The sequence below is a fragment of the Podarcis cretensis genome (genome assembly GCF_951804945.1).
Source record: "Podarcis cretensis genome assembly, chromosome: 5".
NCBI lineage: Eukaryota > Metazoa > Chordata > Lepidosauria > Squamata > Lacertidae > Podarcis > Podarcis cretensis.
The window spans coordinates 41606208-41622335 of NC_137174.1; the positions used below are offsets into that span (position 1 = coordinate 41606208).

Sequence of the window (16128 nt, forward strand, 5' to 3'; positions counted from 1 at the left end):
ATTGTATTCGGATGTTGGCAGATAGGTACAGATATGGAGACAGACAGAGACCAGAAGGACCCAGCCATGAAAGAGCTACATGTGTCTCATAACTATGCAAGCAAGATCCAGTGAAGCATCTAGCCCAATGAAGAGTTCTGGAGAACTCTAAAGCTTATTCACTGTTTTATGACACTTTGGTTTCATTAAGGTTTTGCCCTACTGTAGATTTGGTTTGTGTTTTGTTTTTATGGACCCCAACTGCTAAAAAATAAGCAAAGCAGGATGGATTACATGCATGAATTACCTAATGAGGAACAATTACTTTCTATAGTAATTTTATACAGGTTTATGTGAACCAATAAGTTTTGGATGATTAATCAGTATATAAATCCTGTTAAATAAAAATAGTGAGCTAGCCCATCCCAGTTTCTACTCAGCCTAAGCCTGATCTGAAAGCTGATTCAAATGGATCTATTATTATTATTATTATTATCAACATAATTTGCATCTGCTTTTATTAGTCACTTCTGGAAAACTGACCCAAAGCAACTTACAAAACCTATCGGTAACAAGTATTTAGAGGACCATTACAAAAAGAAGAAAACTTGAAAGCTGAATGACATGAATTTGAGGAATAAGATAATTTCTGAATTAAAATTCCTGGTTAAAAGAGTGGGAGAGGGACACCATGAAACAGTTATAGTTGTGTCATATTGATTTCTGATCTGTTTCCTATGGTATTGATCATTCCTTCAAACATGTTGTTGGTTTTTTTGCTGTTCTTCATTCCTGCATCATACATTTTCCATTCTGTTCTCACAGTTCTCCTCTGAATCCCAGTTCCCTTGATTAAGATTTATTCTGTTTCTTGAATAAGTTAGGTCATGGCAAACGCTGTAGCTTGTGGCATTCTTGCAGTGTTCTGTTTTCTCAGAAATTGAATTTACAGCCAAGTTAGTTCCAAAACCTTCAGAAAATTGTTTATATATCTTCCATTCATATCTTCCTTCAGGTCTCTGCATTTTCCACATGGGAAAAAGAGTTACACAAAATAGTATTTGATCCACGTTATCTCCTACTCAACTCAGAAGAACGTAAACAGGTGAGTTTAAAGTTTTATAACAATGCATGCCTCCCCCGACAGTTCAGAGTGCTTGAGCCAATTCACGTTACTCTTTTAAAGTACATGACATACCTGAAATAACAAAGGTATAAAAATGGGCATCAGAAAACAAATGGGTCCTTGCTTCCATGCTGTAAACATAAACAGAGGGAAATGGGCGATGAATATCTTTCAGAAAGAGGCAAACTGAAAATATACGCAGATATGCAAAGGAAAGTTGAAACAGGGAATTTCTGTGGAATTCATGGTGGACAAAAGATAAACAGTTGGCTAGTTTCAATCTTTGATCTACGGAATTAGTGCATCATTCCTCATACTTTATCCGCCATGGACATTCTACATATCCTTCAACTGTCCCAAGGAACCTGGGATATCCCCTTTTTTATGTGACAGCATGGCAGCCATTTTGGGTGCTGCAATCTTGCACTGGAAAAACACTTTTTTTGGGGGGGCACGATCTTGCATGGGTCACATGACTCATGTGAGAATGTGGTGCTGGAAGACAGTCTCCTGGTTGTTCAACTTGGGTATGCATTCTAGTCTTTTCTACTAAATAAATTCTGATTCACGCTAGCTTCTATAAGTCCAAGCCTGTATAGGCTTTATTCTGAGCCAACAAGAAAAATAATGAGGGCATCACACTATTTCCTTATGATTCAAAGGACTATTGCAATGTCTAAGGTTAGCAAAGCAGCCGCATTTTGTACTTTAGGTCACTATTATAGCCAAAAAACAAATAGATAAGCAGTCCTTTAAATTATATCACTTCCTGATGATCAGAATCTCCAGTTTACAAATTATGTGAACTGCCCTGAGATTTGTGAATGAAGGGCGGTACCATTTGGTGCTTCCTCAATAGAGCTGTGCACTTCTGTTGCTGGACTCCATTGAAAATGGCTTCTCCATGAGAACCAGTAAGTGACCTTTCCAGGCAACAGAACGGCTCTTCTTTTCTTATCTGTGCGGCTGCGATCTCCTGGGTGATACAGACACCATTAGGCAGTTGAATGTGCATGGGTACTCCATCCATTTCCTTCCCACGCAGCCCCGGATGCTGGTAACCCATGCTATGCCACTGAGTGGAGACCCCCGTCTACCTTTGAAGCTCCCAGTGTAATTAAAAATTGATGGTGCAGAAGTTCAAAATCCTAAAAGGAACCCCCATGAATTTAGGAGGCTTCCTGCTTCAGACCTTTGCCCTCAAACTCATGAGGAGACTGAGCACCTTGCATAGTGATCATGTTGGGGTGAGCCATATCTAAAATGTGTTTGCTTTTAGCAAAGAATAGCTACCATTTTTAGGGTAAAATTATAATTGGGAATTTGAAACTGTAACCTAACAATGCACTTAGAAGACGGTTTTATACAGCAAGGGGAACTCTGTATTCTGTTTCAGTGATTTAAGCAAGGGCACAGTCTAGACCGTGCCTAGTCAATCAAGCTTTATTGCGCCTTTCATTTATCAAGCATGTACATGATATAGTAAAATTGCTTAATGAACAGTCGATAAAGCTTATACTATAGATATTAGCTTTGAAGCATTGGTGACATGGGTCTCATTTGTGGAATATATTACGTACTCAAGGAAAATGACTATGAAAAGCAATTTTCAGTTCTTCTTTATATAGAAGATTAAAATTGTGTTCCTACTAGTAAAAGAGGGTAATCAAATTGCAGAGAAGGAAATTTTATGAAGTGTTAAAAATGTCCTCCTTTTGGTCAACTGGAAAGATTAACATTTATTGCAGGATTGATCATCTCACCTTTAGCAACTCTTTGTACAAATAAGCACTACACAAGTTAAAATTAGAGACAGGTGATAGCTAGAACACTAGATTTTGTGGCTAAACCTTCATGCCTGAATTAGGATGCAAAATAGTTGTGGGTTGTTCAGAGCCATAGTTGTGTTCCATTAGAATGTGGGTGAGAGGTAGCCTCCTACTAAGTAAGTCAATTGATATATTATGCAGAATTATGCATAATGCACATTATGCATTAGAATTTTGACATTCTAACTGATGCTCTGGATTGCAGGTAGAAAAGAGTCTTTCTCAAACGTATCTTGAGCTACAAGGGAACACAGAGCTGCAGTTATTTTTGCTTAGCCCACTACCTTTGATGTTATGGTGATTCTCTGGGTCCCTTATCTGATGAAAGTGAATCTCTGCAGTGGGAGCCTTTTGTATCAGAGCTCCAAATCATGCAAGGAGTCTCCACAGATACAACAGACTCCCTGTTGACATAGTTCACCATCTTACCACATGGGAGGGGCCTAGAGAATGTGTGCAACCTCAGCATGGGGCTAAATAACCTTGGGGACAGGACTAAACCCCTGCTACATCCAGGCTCCCACTTAGCTCAGTAATACTTGATTAAACCGATTATATTTAAAAATGAAAGACTATTTGGCAAATTATGTGTTGTATTATTGATGTGGCCTCTTCCCCTAAGTAGATAAGGGCTTTGAAAAGGGCAGATTTATCACTTCATCTATTGGAAGGGCCTGTCGATGAACAGAGAAAGGTCTGTTCTCATATTATCTCTCCGTTGTATGAAAGGCCAGTGAGTCAGATGTTGAACTTTCGCAAGAATTTGTTTGCAAACGGAGCAAATAACTAGGCGCAGCTCCCTTGAGACTATCTGAGGAATGGGCTTCTTTTGATTAAATTCAAATCCCCATGCTGCATTGCCGTTTCACAATTATTTATTGATCGTTATGTCCCAACAGATGGCTTTCCTCTCTGCCCACAATGAAGCTACATTCCTGACAGCAAAATATTCAACAAATGAGTGGATTTGGGGTCTAGAAATAGCATTGCATTTAGGGGCTTGGGTACTGGGATAATGAGCCACTTATCAATTTTAACTTAATATGGTCATCTATTTTTGACCTCACGGAAAGCTCTTTCCTGTAACTATCAAAGTGGGCCCCTTATCATATTATTCTTTGGCAGTCTCAAGAACAGTCAAAAGGAAAGTACATTGATGTGGTGTTGTTTTTTAAAAAAGAACCTGAGATGGGTTCAGTAAAAATAATTAAAAGACATCCTTGCTCTACTAACAGAAAATAGTTCGTTTATTGCTGTTCTCAGAAGAGAATGGCTATGATCCAGCTGTGCATGCATGGCCCTGGTGAAGAAGCATAGATACGCCAATAAGGCAGTTTGCAGGGAGAGCTGGCTGGGGGAAATCCAAACTTTACCACCACCCTATTCCAAAGTGTTAATCAGTACAGGTGCAATTTATTTGCAAGGCTAAATGTGCATCATATCTGCTGGATTGGGAAATCACATACGTGTTTCCATGTGCAGATAGGGATACTTTGAGTGAAGCCTGCTTCCATATGCCCATTGCCCCTAGTTGGATGGGGGGGGGAGGACCTCATTTGTTGGTATGAAATATAAAAATAGGCTATTCTAAATTATAGAATCATAGAATCATAGAGTTGGAAGAGACCACAAGGGCCATCGAGTCCAACCCCCTGCCAAGCAGGAAACACTATCAGAGCACTCCTGACATATGGTTGTCAAGCCTCTGCTTAAAGACCTCCAAAGAAGGAGACTCCACCACACTCCTTTGGCAGCAAATTCCACTGTCGAACAGCTCTTACTGTCAGGAAGTTCTTCCTAATGTTTAGGTGGAATCTTCTTTCTTGTAGTTTGGATCCATTGCTCCGTGTCCGCTTCTCTGGAGCAGCAGAAAACAACCTTTCTCCCTCCTCTATGTGACATCCTTTTATATATTTGAACATGGCTATCATATCACCCCTTAACCTCCTCTTCTCCAGGCTAAACATGCCCAGCTCCCTTAGCCGTTCCTCATAAGGCATCGTTTCCAGGCCTTTGACCATTTTGGTTGCCCTCCTCTGGACACGTTCCAGTTTGTCAGTGTCCTTCTTGAACTTTGGTGCCCAGAACTGGACACAGTACTCCAGGTGAGATCTGACCAGAGCAGAATACAGTGGCACTATTACTTCCCTTGATCTAGATGCTATACTCCTATTGATGCAGCCCAGAATTGCATTGGCTTTTTTAGCTGCCGTGTCACACTGTTGGCTCATGTCAAGTTTGTGGTCAACCAAGACTCCTAGATCCTTTTCACATGTACTGCTCTCAAGCCAGGTGTCACCCATCTTGTATTTGTGCCTCTCATTTTTTTTGCCCAAGTGCAATACTTTACATTTCTCCCTGTTAAAATTCATCTTGTTTGTTTGGGCCCAGTTCTCTAATCTGTCAAGGTCGTTTTGAAGTGTGATCCTGTCCTCTGGGGTGTTAGCCACCCCTCCCAGTTTGGTGTCATCTGCAAATTTGATCAGGATGCCCTTGAGTCCATCATCCAAGTCATTGATAAAGATGTTGAATAAGACCGGGCCCAAGACAGAACCCTGTGGCACCCCACTAGTCACTCTTCTCCAGGATGAAGAGGAACCATTGATGAGCACCCTTTGGGTTCGGTCAGTCAGCCAGTTACAAATCCACTGAGTGGTAGCATAGTCAAGTCCACATTTTACCAGCTTCATTACAAGAATATCATGGGGCACCTTGTCAAATGCCTTGCTGAAATCAAGGTAGGCTACATCCACTGCGTTCCCTTCATCTACCAGGCTTGTAATTCTGTCAAAAAACGAGATCAGGTTAGTCTGACATGACTTATTTTTCAGAAATCCATGATGACTATTGGTGATCACAGCATTCCTTTCTAGGTGCTCACAGACTGTTTGCTTAATGATCTGCTCCAGAATCTTCCCTGGTATTGATGTCAGACTGACTGGGTGGTAATTATTTGGGTCCTCTCTTTTCCCCTTTTTGAAAATAGGGACAACATTTGCCCTCCTCCAGTCTGCCGGGACTTCGCCTGTTCTCCAGGAATTCTCAAAGATGACTGCCAGTGGTTCTGAGATCACATCTGCCAGTTCTTTTAATACTCTTGGATGCAGTTCATCTGGCCCTGGAGACTTGAATACATCTAAACTAGCCAAGTATTCTTGTACTATCTCCTTAGTTATTCTGGGCTGTGTTTCCTCTGCTGAATCATTTGCTCCAAATTCTTCAGGTCGGGCATTGTTTTCTTTATCGGAGAAGACTGAGGCAAAGAAGGCATTGAGGAGTTCAGCCCTTTCTGTGTCCCCTGTTTGCATTTCACCATCTTCTCCTCTGAGTGACCCCACTGTTTCTTTGTTCTTCCTTTTGCTACGAACATACCCATAAAAGCCTTTTTTGTTGCTTTTAACCTCTCTAGCAAGCCTGAGTTCATTCTGTGCTTTAGCTTTTCTGACTTTGTGTCTACACGTGCTGGCTATTTGTTTGAATTCCTCTTTGGTGGTTTCCCCCCTTTTCCATTTTTTGTACACATCCTTTTTTAATCTTAACTCAGTTAAAAGTTCTTTAGATAGCCACCCTGGCTTCTTTAGGCACCTTCCATGTTTCCGTCTCACTGGTTTTGCCTAAAGTTGTGCTTTTACTATCTCCCTCTTAACAAACTCCCAGCCATCATGAACTCCCTTTCCCTTTAGTATTACTGTCCATGGGATCTCACCCAGCACTTCCCTAAGTTTTATGAAGTCGGCTTTCTTAAAGTCAAGAAATTGAGTCCTAGTATGCTTGGCTGCTCCTTTCCGCTGTATAGTAAACTTCAGAAGAGCATGGTCACTCGCGCCTAATGATCCTTCCACTTCTACCCCACTAACCAGGTCATCAACATTGGTTAGGGCCAGATCTAAAATGGCTGTTCCTCTTGTTGCTTCTCCCACTTTCTGGACAACGAAGTTGTCTGCAAGGCCAGTGAGGAATCTGTTTGACCTTATGCTCTTGGCTGAGTTTGACATCCAGCAAATTTCCGGGTAATTGAAGTCCCCCATTACTACTATCTCCCTTCCTTTTGCATGCTTGGCCATCTGTTCCAGGAAGGCATCACCTATGTCCTCCGTTTGGCTTGGGGATCTATAGTAAATTCCCACAATGAGGTCCCTGTTATTCTTCTCTCCCTTAATTTTGACCCAAATGCTCTCACTTTGGCTTTGAGATTCTAAATCTTGGATCTCTTCACAGGTATACACATCCCTGACATATAACGCCACTCCTCCTCCTTTCTTGTCTGGTCTGTTTCTCTGAAATAGATTGTATCCCTCCATTATTACATTCCAGTCATGGGACTTATCCCACCAGGTTTCAGTGATGCCTATTATGTCATATTTAGTTTGCTGTACCAAGAGCTCAAGCTCATCTTGTTTATTTCCCATGCTTTGCGCATTAGTGTACAGACATTGAAGTCCATTAATCATTCCCCCGTGTCTCTTATTTAAGGATTTTTTCCTCCCACCACTAGGTCTGCGTGCTGTTTGCTCCATTTGGTCTATGACATTTGGATGATCATCTTCATCAATTGATAGACTCCTACCTTCAGGAGCACTGTCTCCCTCCCCCACATTAGTCAGTTTAAAGCCCTCCTGATGAGGTTTCTGAGATTTTTGGCAAAAACATTCCTCCCAACCGTTGTGAGGTGCAGCCCATCGCTTGCCAGAAGTCCATCTTCAAGAAACTGCAGTCCGTGATCTAAGAATCCAAACCGTTCCTGTTTACACCATTTGCGAAGCCAGCTGTTCACTTCCACTATTTTTCTCTCTCTCCCTGGGCCACGTCATTCAACTGGGAGGACAGATGAGATGACAATTTGTGCATTTAATTGCTTTCAATTTCCTGCCCAGAGCCTCATAGTCTCTTTTGATCTTCTGGAGGCTATTGCTTGCAGTGTCATTGGTTCCCACATGAACCAATCAGTTGAGTTGAGCTACATTTCTGTAATTCCCATTCAGCACATGCTCTTTTCTCCCTAAAATATGCATCATATGATGAGCACATGTGCCTGCTTTATACCAAGTCAGATCATTGGTCCATGCAGCTCAGCATTGTCTACAGTGGCTGGCAGCAGGTTTCCAACTTTTCAGACAGATACCTTTCTCAGCCTTACCTGGATGCCGGGGATTGAACCTGGGACCTTCTGCATGGAAAATATGAGCTCTGCTGCTCATCTGTGGTACCTCCCAGTCAAGTTAGAATCTAAGTGCCAGCCCTTAAATTACTCCACTTGCAAATGTGCTCACTTGAGTCACTTCAATGAATCTTGCAATGAGCCTTCTAGACCAATGGTTTTTTCAATTTGTTATGCTAGTGCATGAATCAAGCAAGTCATGAATCATGGTTCTGCAATTAACCAGAAAACTGCTTCGTTAGCCTTCGGCCCGTGGTTCAGGCCCAACAGTCTACTGTTATTTAACATCTAATTAGCTACAACATTCAGCTACATGCCATACCATACATAGATGGTGACTCCAGTCCTGCCCAAAGAGCCTCGGGTTTACTTTGTTAGAACAACCATCAAGCTACTTCCTCTCCAATCTTTCCGCAGAAAGCCAGTTACCCTGGAACTAAGTGGATCAGAATTGGATTGTGGATTGAACTTTCTCTTGTTTTATTGGTATTTCATCTCATCTCACAGATCAATTACTGTGAAAAGGTCACAGCAGATTAACAATGATTACTCTACAGATGTAAAAGAAATGATATTGTGAGCCTTGGGGAACATACACTAGGAGTACTAAGGCACACAGAAGTAAAATTGTTTTTGTGAAGCAATTTCCCTTTGCAGGCAGATATTACCTGTCAAATCAATTACTATTAGGTGCCATCAAAAAGTATAGCATTGCTTCATTTACATGCCTACCAGCAATTTGCCAAACTCCCTTTATGAACTTATGAAACAGAGCCAAACATTAGTTCATTGAGCCCAATGCTGTATGATCCAACCAGCAACAGTTATTTAAGGCCTCCTGCAGAGTTGTCCCCCCAAAATCACCTAGATCCTCTTGATTAGAACTGCTGGGAACTGAACTAGGGGTGTGTGATGTCAGCAACAATTTTGTTGCTCTATTCATTTTTCATGATTGAAAACTTCCTTCCTTTTGCTTTCTCATGGTGTTGGTTCTTTTTTGCCATTCCAATTTCTGTTGATTCCCACTGATTCCAATGAGAGAACCAAATTATCTTCCACTGTCAATAACTTCCATATTTTATATCATTAAAGGTAAAGGGTAAAGGTACCCCTGCCCGTACGGGGCAGTCATGTCCGACTCTAGGGTTGTGCGCCCATCTCACTTAAGAGGCCGGGGGGCAGCGCTCAGCAAGCCCTAGGCGCTAAGGTTTTACCCACAGCGCCACCCGCGTCCCTTTATATCATTATTTTGCCCCAAAACACAGGCTAAGAAAATAACAGCAGATTATCAGAGTGTAATGAGGGAAGCATGTTGCTGCATTCAGGTCCTGTTTGCGGGCTTCCCATAGGCAACTAATTAGGCATGGTGGGAACAGGATGCCAGACTAGATGAGCCACTGACCTGATCCAGCAAAATCTTCATATGTTCAAGCCTTATGATGGCTACAGAATAAGTCAGTTCCCTACCCCCCCGCTTTCCCCTAGCACTCCATCCATTGAAACAAGAAGAAAATAGCAAAGATGACACCAAATTGCACCAAATCCATAGCTTCACATTTTGAGTTGCTTGCACATTTGGGTTCAGCTTGTAACAAATGGACTAAAAAGGTCTCATTCATCCATTTAAAAAACAAACTTGTTCCAAATGCACACCCTAAACTGAACTCAGGACCTCGTCCAACCTGAATTCAACTGCTGAACCACAAACTTTGTCTTGAAACCTTCCCTGATTAAACTCCCAGAAGCTGTTGTGAAATCCCTGGAATTAGAACAAACAATTTCAACAGTTGATTCAGATGTTGCTGATCAGTGGTGTAGTGGAGGGGGAATGTAAATGTGTGCAGCTCTGGGACATTTTCTAGAGGAAAAGGAAAGCTAACATCTGGGGTTCCTACATCACACCAACAGCTAGTGCCTTGCAAGATTGTTTGCATTTCTAATCAAAAGTTAAAGGTTGTGTTTCAGGCAACTAGATCAGGCACCCTCAACCTGCAGCCCTCCAGATGTTTTGGCCTACAACTCCCATGATCCCTAGCTAACAGGACCAGTGGTCAGGAATGATGGGAATTGTAGTCCAAAACATCTGGAGGGTCAAAGGTTGGGGGTGCCTGAACTAGATGAAGATGTTTTGTTAGAGCTCAGTGTGAGTTACAGGTTGAGCTAATGAAGTCAAAAGTAAGCTGCACTGAGGCCAGCTCACTCCCAGGACTCTGCATAGGACTGTCGTCATGCTAATAACAATACATTGGTTATTATACTATATTTGTTGTTGTTTAGTCGTTTAGTCGTGTCCGACTCTTCGTGACCCCAATACTGCTGCTTTTTGGTGTGGGTGTATGGGTGGGTGAAGATTGAAACAACTCTCCATAGACAAAATTGAATGAGGTTCTCATGCAATGGTTTCTCTTTGAAATGCTTTTATGTCAGTCGCCATTCTTCAATATGCTTCAGAACCATGCTTTGTTTGTAGAACAGGGATGGTTAAGCTGTGTACTCTGACTTCTATCAGGCTAGTGGTCAGCAGTGACAGGAGTTGTTGCCTTCAACATCTGAAGGACCACAGGTTCACCACCCTTGCTCTAGAAGCCAATATGAACTTCACCAACCAATTTAGCAAATTTAATAATGTGTGTCTTTTTTTTCTTTTTTTTCTCCACCCAAGATATTTGAACAGTTTGTCAAGACCAGAATAAGAGAAGAATACAAGGAAAAGAAAAATAAGTTATTGCTAGCCAAAGAAGAATTTAAGAAGCTTCTGGAGGAATCTAAATTATCACCACGGTATGGAACTATTTTGTGGCACTGATCTTATTTAAGAATCTTAGACACTGACTAGAATTGGGTTATGCTTGCTTGGCCTAGAAATCTATGCAATGCTGAATGTGAATATGTTGTTTCAAATTTGAAGCACTCGATACAATGCAGCAAGGCCTGCAACTCCAGGCAGATCTGAGGAAGCCCCATTATAGTTTAAAGCTCTTGCACAGTAGCTGTGCTTAGTGCACCTGTGGTTAAGGTTAAGGATGAGGAGAAATTTGATTCAATTCACATTTAGAGGCAAACTTCAAAACTTTTATGGCAAACTGCATAGGTAAAGATAAAGGTAAAGATACCCCTGCCTGTACGGGCCAGTCGTGTCCGACTCTAGGGTTGTGCGCCCATCTCACTTAAGAGGCCGGGGGCCAGCGCTGTTCGGAGACACTTCTGGGCCACATGGCCAGCGTGACGAAGCTGCTCTGGCGAGCCGGCACCAGCGCAGCACACGGAAACGCTGTTTACCTTTCCGCTATAAAGCGGTACCTATTTATCTACTTGCACTTAGGGGTGCTTTCGAACTGCTAGGTGGGCAGGAGCTGGGACCAAAAGACGGGAGCTCACCCCACCGCGGGATTCAAACTGCCGACCATGCGATCGGCAAGCCCTAGGTGCTGAGGTTTTACCCACAGCGCCACCCGCGTCCCTTGGCAAACTGCATATGAAACCTCAAAATTCTGTTATATGGTGCCCAATATAGCCCCTCTGGACTAGGTCACATGTCCTGAGCTATTTCATAAGGAAGGGCCATAGTTCAGTGGTAGAGCATCTGTCTTGCATGCAGAATGTCCCAAGTTCAATCCCCAACATCTCCAGGTAGGAGTGGGGAGACCTGTCTGAGACCCTGGAGAGCTACTTCCAGACAGTGAAAACAAACTAAATGGACCATTGAGCCTGACTCAGTCTCAGACAGCTTCCTATATTCCTTCCCACGACTTCATTCATAGGCCATTAAATTCTGTTGGTGGGTGCCATTTTGTAGTAGTCATCTTCCCCCACCAGAATACCTCTCAGATGTTCACCCACCAACTGGAACTGTGTGGGTGTTCCAGTAAGGTGTACCTCTCCCCCAATTAAGGCTGAACTTTTGACAATCTTGAAATGTCAGTTCAGTGCTAGTCTTCACCAACTCTCCTTTCCTTCAGTTCTCAACTCAACCATGCAGGAAGATCTAAACTTTATAGCCAATAGCATCTCTATAGATTATGTACATAAGGTATATATTTTATATTAGATGTAGTGTTTGATGTCCATAGTCACAAAATGTTCATATATTGGTGCACTAAGTATCAGAGCCAATGTGCTGATTGAGATCTTCATAGTCATATGTTAAATTTGAGGATTTGATCTGTAGCTTTTCTCATATCATACTAAACAACTTGTTAAAAATCCATTGCAGTAGTTCATTATGCTTTTGACTAAGGAACCCAATTGCAGATGTGATTAGTGCTTGCAGTATGTATAAGTACAAGAGTGTGTTTATAATGCAAAATCAGTAAAGCGTTTCCTTTGCCGGCCTTTTGAGAAAACCCAAATTATTTCCACATAAGAATTTATCGTCAGTACTGTACAATAAATGTAAGATTTTGAATGGTTGCTTACTTGCTTCTCCTAAGCTGTTTTCCATAAAAGCTGTTGAGAATCCCTTCGTGAAAAAATGTGATTCTCTTAACAGAATTTGCAAACCATCAAGATAGATTCTTTATGATAATGAAGCTTCATATTACAAATATAAAGAATAAAACATGAAGGTTGTCTCTTAACTAGCATTTTAAAGAATTGTGCATGCTGTCAGATACCGATATAAAAATATAGTTGCAGCTTCTGTTGATAGTATGAGTAAAAGTATTCCTTTGGCAATCTAACAGAAAACATTCCAGAATAATGTGATAGCTAGACAAGAATGGCAGGAGCAGATTTGTGTTCATTTTATAAGAACAAAACTCTCTGGGAGCTGCTGCAGTATTTATGGTCACTGCACCTACCCCAGGATTAAAGTGATAAGAGTTAACTAGGGGCTCAACTTCATGAAAAGCAACATAGGGGTTCTGCACAAACACAATCACCTCTGTGGGTTCTGTCTCTGTGTGCCCTGAACCCATTCTGCCCTGAGCCTGAAGCAATTAGCATCAGTCCTATATAGCACAGCTTTTGCAGCCCCAGGCACAGTGAAGCCACGAGCAGGTGGAGGCTGAACATAACAGCAATGGCAGTAAAACAGGACAGCAGTATTGGGGTGTAAACAGGCCACAGTTTTATTGATTACAGATGTGAACAGGTTTTGGTGTAGGCGTTGGGTATGTATCCTGAAATCAACCAGTCCGACTGCTGGTTGATGGTTGACCAAGGTTAAGGGCTGTCCCACATGCATCAAACCAGCGCAACCTCCCACAGTCACTGTTTGGGGTGCTATGGCCCATCACCCCCGACAAGGACAAGGAGCCCCTCCCCCAGGATCTCACTAAGGGGGTACTCTGATAGTGTGGAGCAGGGTAGGGCCACTCCCTGTCCAGTGAGCCAACCCAGTGCCTTATCCACCAGTAAGTTGTGACAATTGCTATGAAGGAGGCAAGGCCTTCAGACAGACCCAATTAATCTGCTGGCAAATTCCTCCCTGGCTCCGAATATGGCAGCCAAAGAACTTCCATAGCAAGGTCTCCCATAAAGGTCTGCCTGCTTATACTCCCTCAGGCAACACACAGACACATAAAATAAAGGAGGGTGGGGAATCCAAAGAGAACTAAGACTGAAGCTCAGGTGTGGCTAGCTTTCATAGCCAGGGAACAGATCATAGGAAAGACATTAATACAAAATTAAATCTTTTGGAACACAAATATAAGCAAATATTTCAGTTTCCATATGTTAAAATCACACCACTGTATATTTAATCGAGCAAATTCATCTATAATAGATTTATGCCTCTGATTTGTTCCTTCTAAGGGTCCATGGCAATAAAATAAAATAAATAAATCCAATCCCCATTTCTCAGTTTGGAGTCAAAAGGCATTTCATTAAATGGAGTCTGACAAAAGTCTTCGCCTTGTAAATTTTTATAGTGTTGTTAACTCCAGCTAAAATTATGTGGGTCACATCCTTTCGATTGGCAGGCTGAAGCTAAAGAAGAATTTACATTCTTAATTTTTGAGAATCCTATCCAATTACTGTGGATGGTCCACAGTGAACTAATTATTAATCAAGCTTTCTGCAATCGATAAGTATGTCTACATTTTGCAGAATGAAAATAATGGCTTGGGATGAGAAGTTGGGTAGATCAATGAGACTTCAACATTTTGGCTTTAGCATTTCTACTTCCAACATTACTGACAATGACAAGACACATTAAGAATGAGATCAATGCAGAAAGGTGAACGTATAATGAAGGGCCAAAGAATTAGAATATATATATTGACAAACAAAGCTTTGTGAAAATGTAGCTTATGTTGGTTTCCCCCACCTGCTCCCCAGGACAACATTTAAGGAATTTGCAGAGAAATATGGCACAGATCAGCGGTTTCGGCTTGTTCAGAAGAAGAAAGACCAGGAGCATTTTTTCAACCAATTCATACTTATCCTTAAAAAGAGAGACAAAGAGAACAGGATACGGCTACGGAAAATGAGATAAAAAGGAGACATGCAGAAAAGAACGCAAGTCAAATACTGTGGCATCTACAGCGGAAGAAATGAATGGCATGCATTTTGTGTCACCGTTTTGAGTTTTGGATCCCATTTAGAGGAAAGCCAGACAACCCAAATTGCCATCTGTGCACAGAGGAAGGTTTGGTGCAAGCATGTCCAAGACTGTTGTGCAGGAATCTGTAGGATACTTCATTCTCAGAGACTTAATGTTTCATATTGAAGCTCTCTTTTGTACAACATTCAAGTTTGATGCATTTCTAATTACCATGATATGTCAGTCCCTTAATTGTTTTAATTATGCAAATTACTTGTAATATACACAAATTCTAAATCCGATGTGATTTGTAATTAAGCAGAAGCAGATGCCATCCATAATGATCTAAATACTTTTTTTTCTTTAACCATTTAAGAAAAAATATCTATGGCTGTACTCCTATGCATCCTTACTTGGAAGTATGGAACCCTTGAGTTCCCTGGACCTTACTTCCTAGTAAAGGCGCTTAGGAATCTGCTGCACAGCAATGTTTGGGCAGCTTTGTACATTAAACATCAATGGTCCCAAGGTTCAGTGGTATTGAGGATATCATTACTCAATGTTCATAGGTCTAAGTCTAGTTTTATGGGTAGTAGTAGTAATAAGGTATTAATTGTTAACCATAGTGAAGAGTGTGAAAATCTTGGCACCTTTCCCCATAGAACAATGTATAAATCTTTTTTTAAAAAAAGAAAAGAAAAGAAATGGCTTTGTAAGTAAATTATTCTGGATGGTGCTCCAAGCACACTGAACAGCGCAGCACTTCTCTATTAAAAAGCTACTATAAAGAAGTTATTTTGTAAATCCATCCTACTAATATTTGAGTTATTTTTACTGTATGCAAAGAGTTTGCATGAGATTAGTCTCATCTTTGTATAAACAAATATTTTAACTTTTTTTTAATTAATAAATATTTTAAGACTACCGGGTGACTTTGTTTTATCTACGTACCACAGTCACAAGTTTGCAGTACAAATGAATTGCAAACAAGATGGAGCCTTTTCAAGTTTCACTGCTGTAAACATTCCCAAATAGGAAGGAGAAGGATAGCTTGTAAGTATTGTGGGTAAATAATATACTAATGAGCTCCATAGCATATTGTGAAGAAAGCAATCTTTTCCCTGTGAACTGAAGCATCATTCTGTAACCATGTGCTTAGATCTCGTTTCACCAGCTAAAGCAAAACAGCTTCTGTAGTTGTTTCTTCCTCTTTCTTTGAAGAAATAAGCTTTTCTCTGTCACAAAAGGACGGAGCTGTTTTCTCTGCTCAAAACAAGCACCACATGAGGAGCAAGAATATACTTAGCTTTAAAGAGCATTAGCAGAAAAGGTGGTTGTACATCCAAGGAAGATCCGACTGCAAAGACTGGCATTTCAGGTGGTGTTTTGTTTTTATCAAAATTTCCCATAAACTGTTCCTTTCCTTCCCAAAGAAGGGGGTATTGATTTAATAATGGTGGGCGAACATTATAAAGCCGCCGGAGGCTGAACATCAAAATCTGTGTAGCTCTTGTGCATGTTTATGTTGCTGTGGAAAGGCTGTGTGTGTGTG

At 41.3% G+C, this 16128-nt stretch overlaps 1 protein-coding gene across 2 annotated transcripts in view; it reads left to right on the plus strand.

Annotated features, from left to right (window-relative positions):
- Positions 1-15423, plus strand: part of TCERG1L (transcription elongation regulator 1 like) — a 168867-nt gene extending 153444 nt beyond the window's left edge. For both annotated transcript variants that reach the window (XM_079978432.1, XM_079978431.1), the window contains exons 11-13: positions 995-1084; positions 10755-10873; positions 14372-15423. In XM_079978432.1, coding sequence (XP_079834558.1) covers positions 995-1084; positions 10755-10873; positions 14372-14528 — 366 coding nt within the window. In that variant the 3' untranslated portion in view covers positions 14529-15423. The remainder of the gene's footprint in view (positions 1-994; positions 1085-10754; positions 10874-14371) is intronic.
- Positions 15424-16128: the final 705 nt, after the last annotated feature.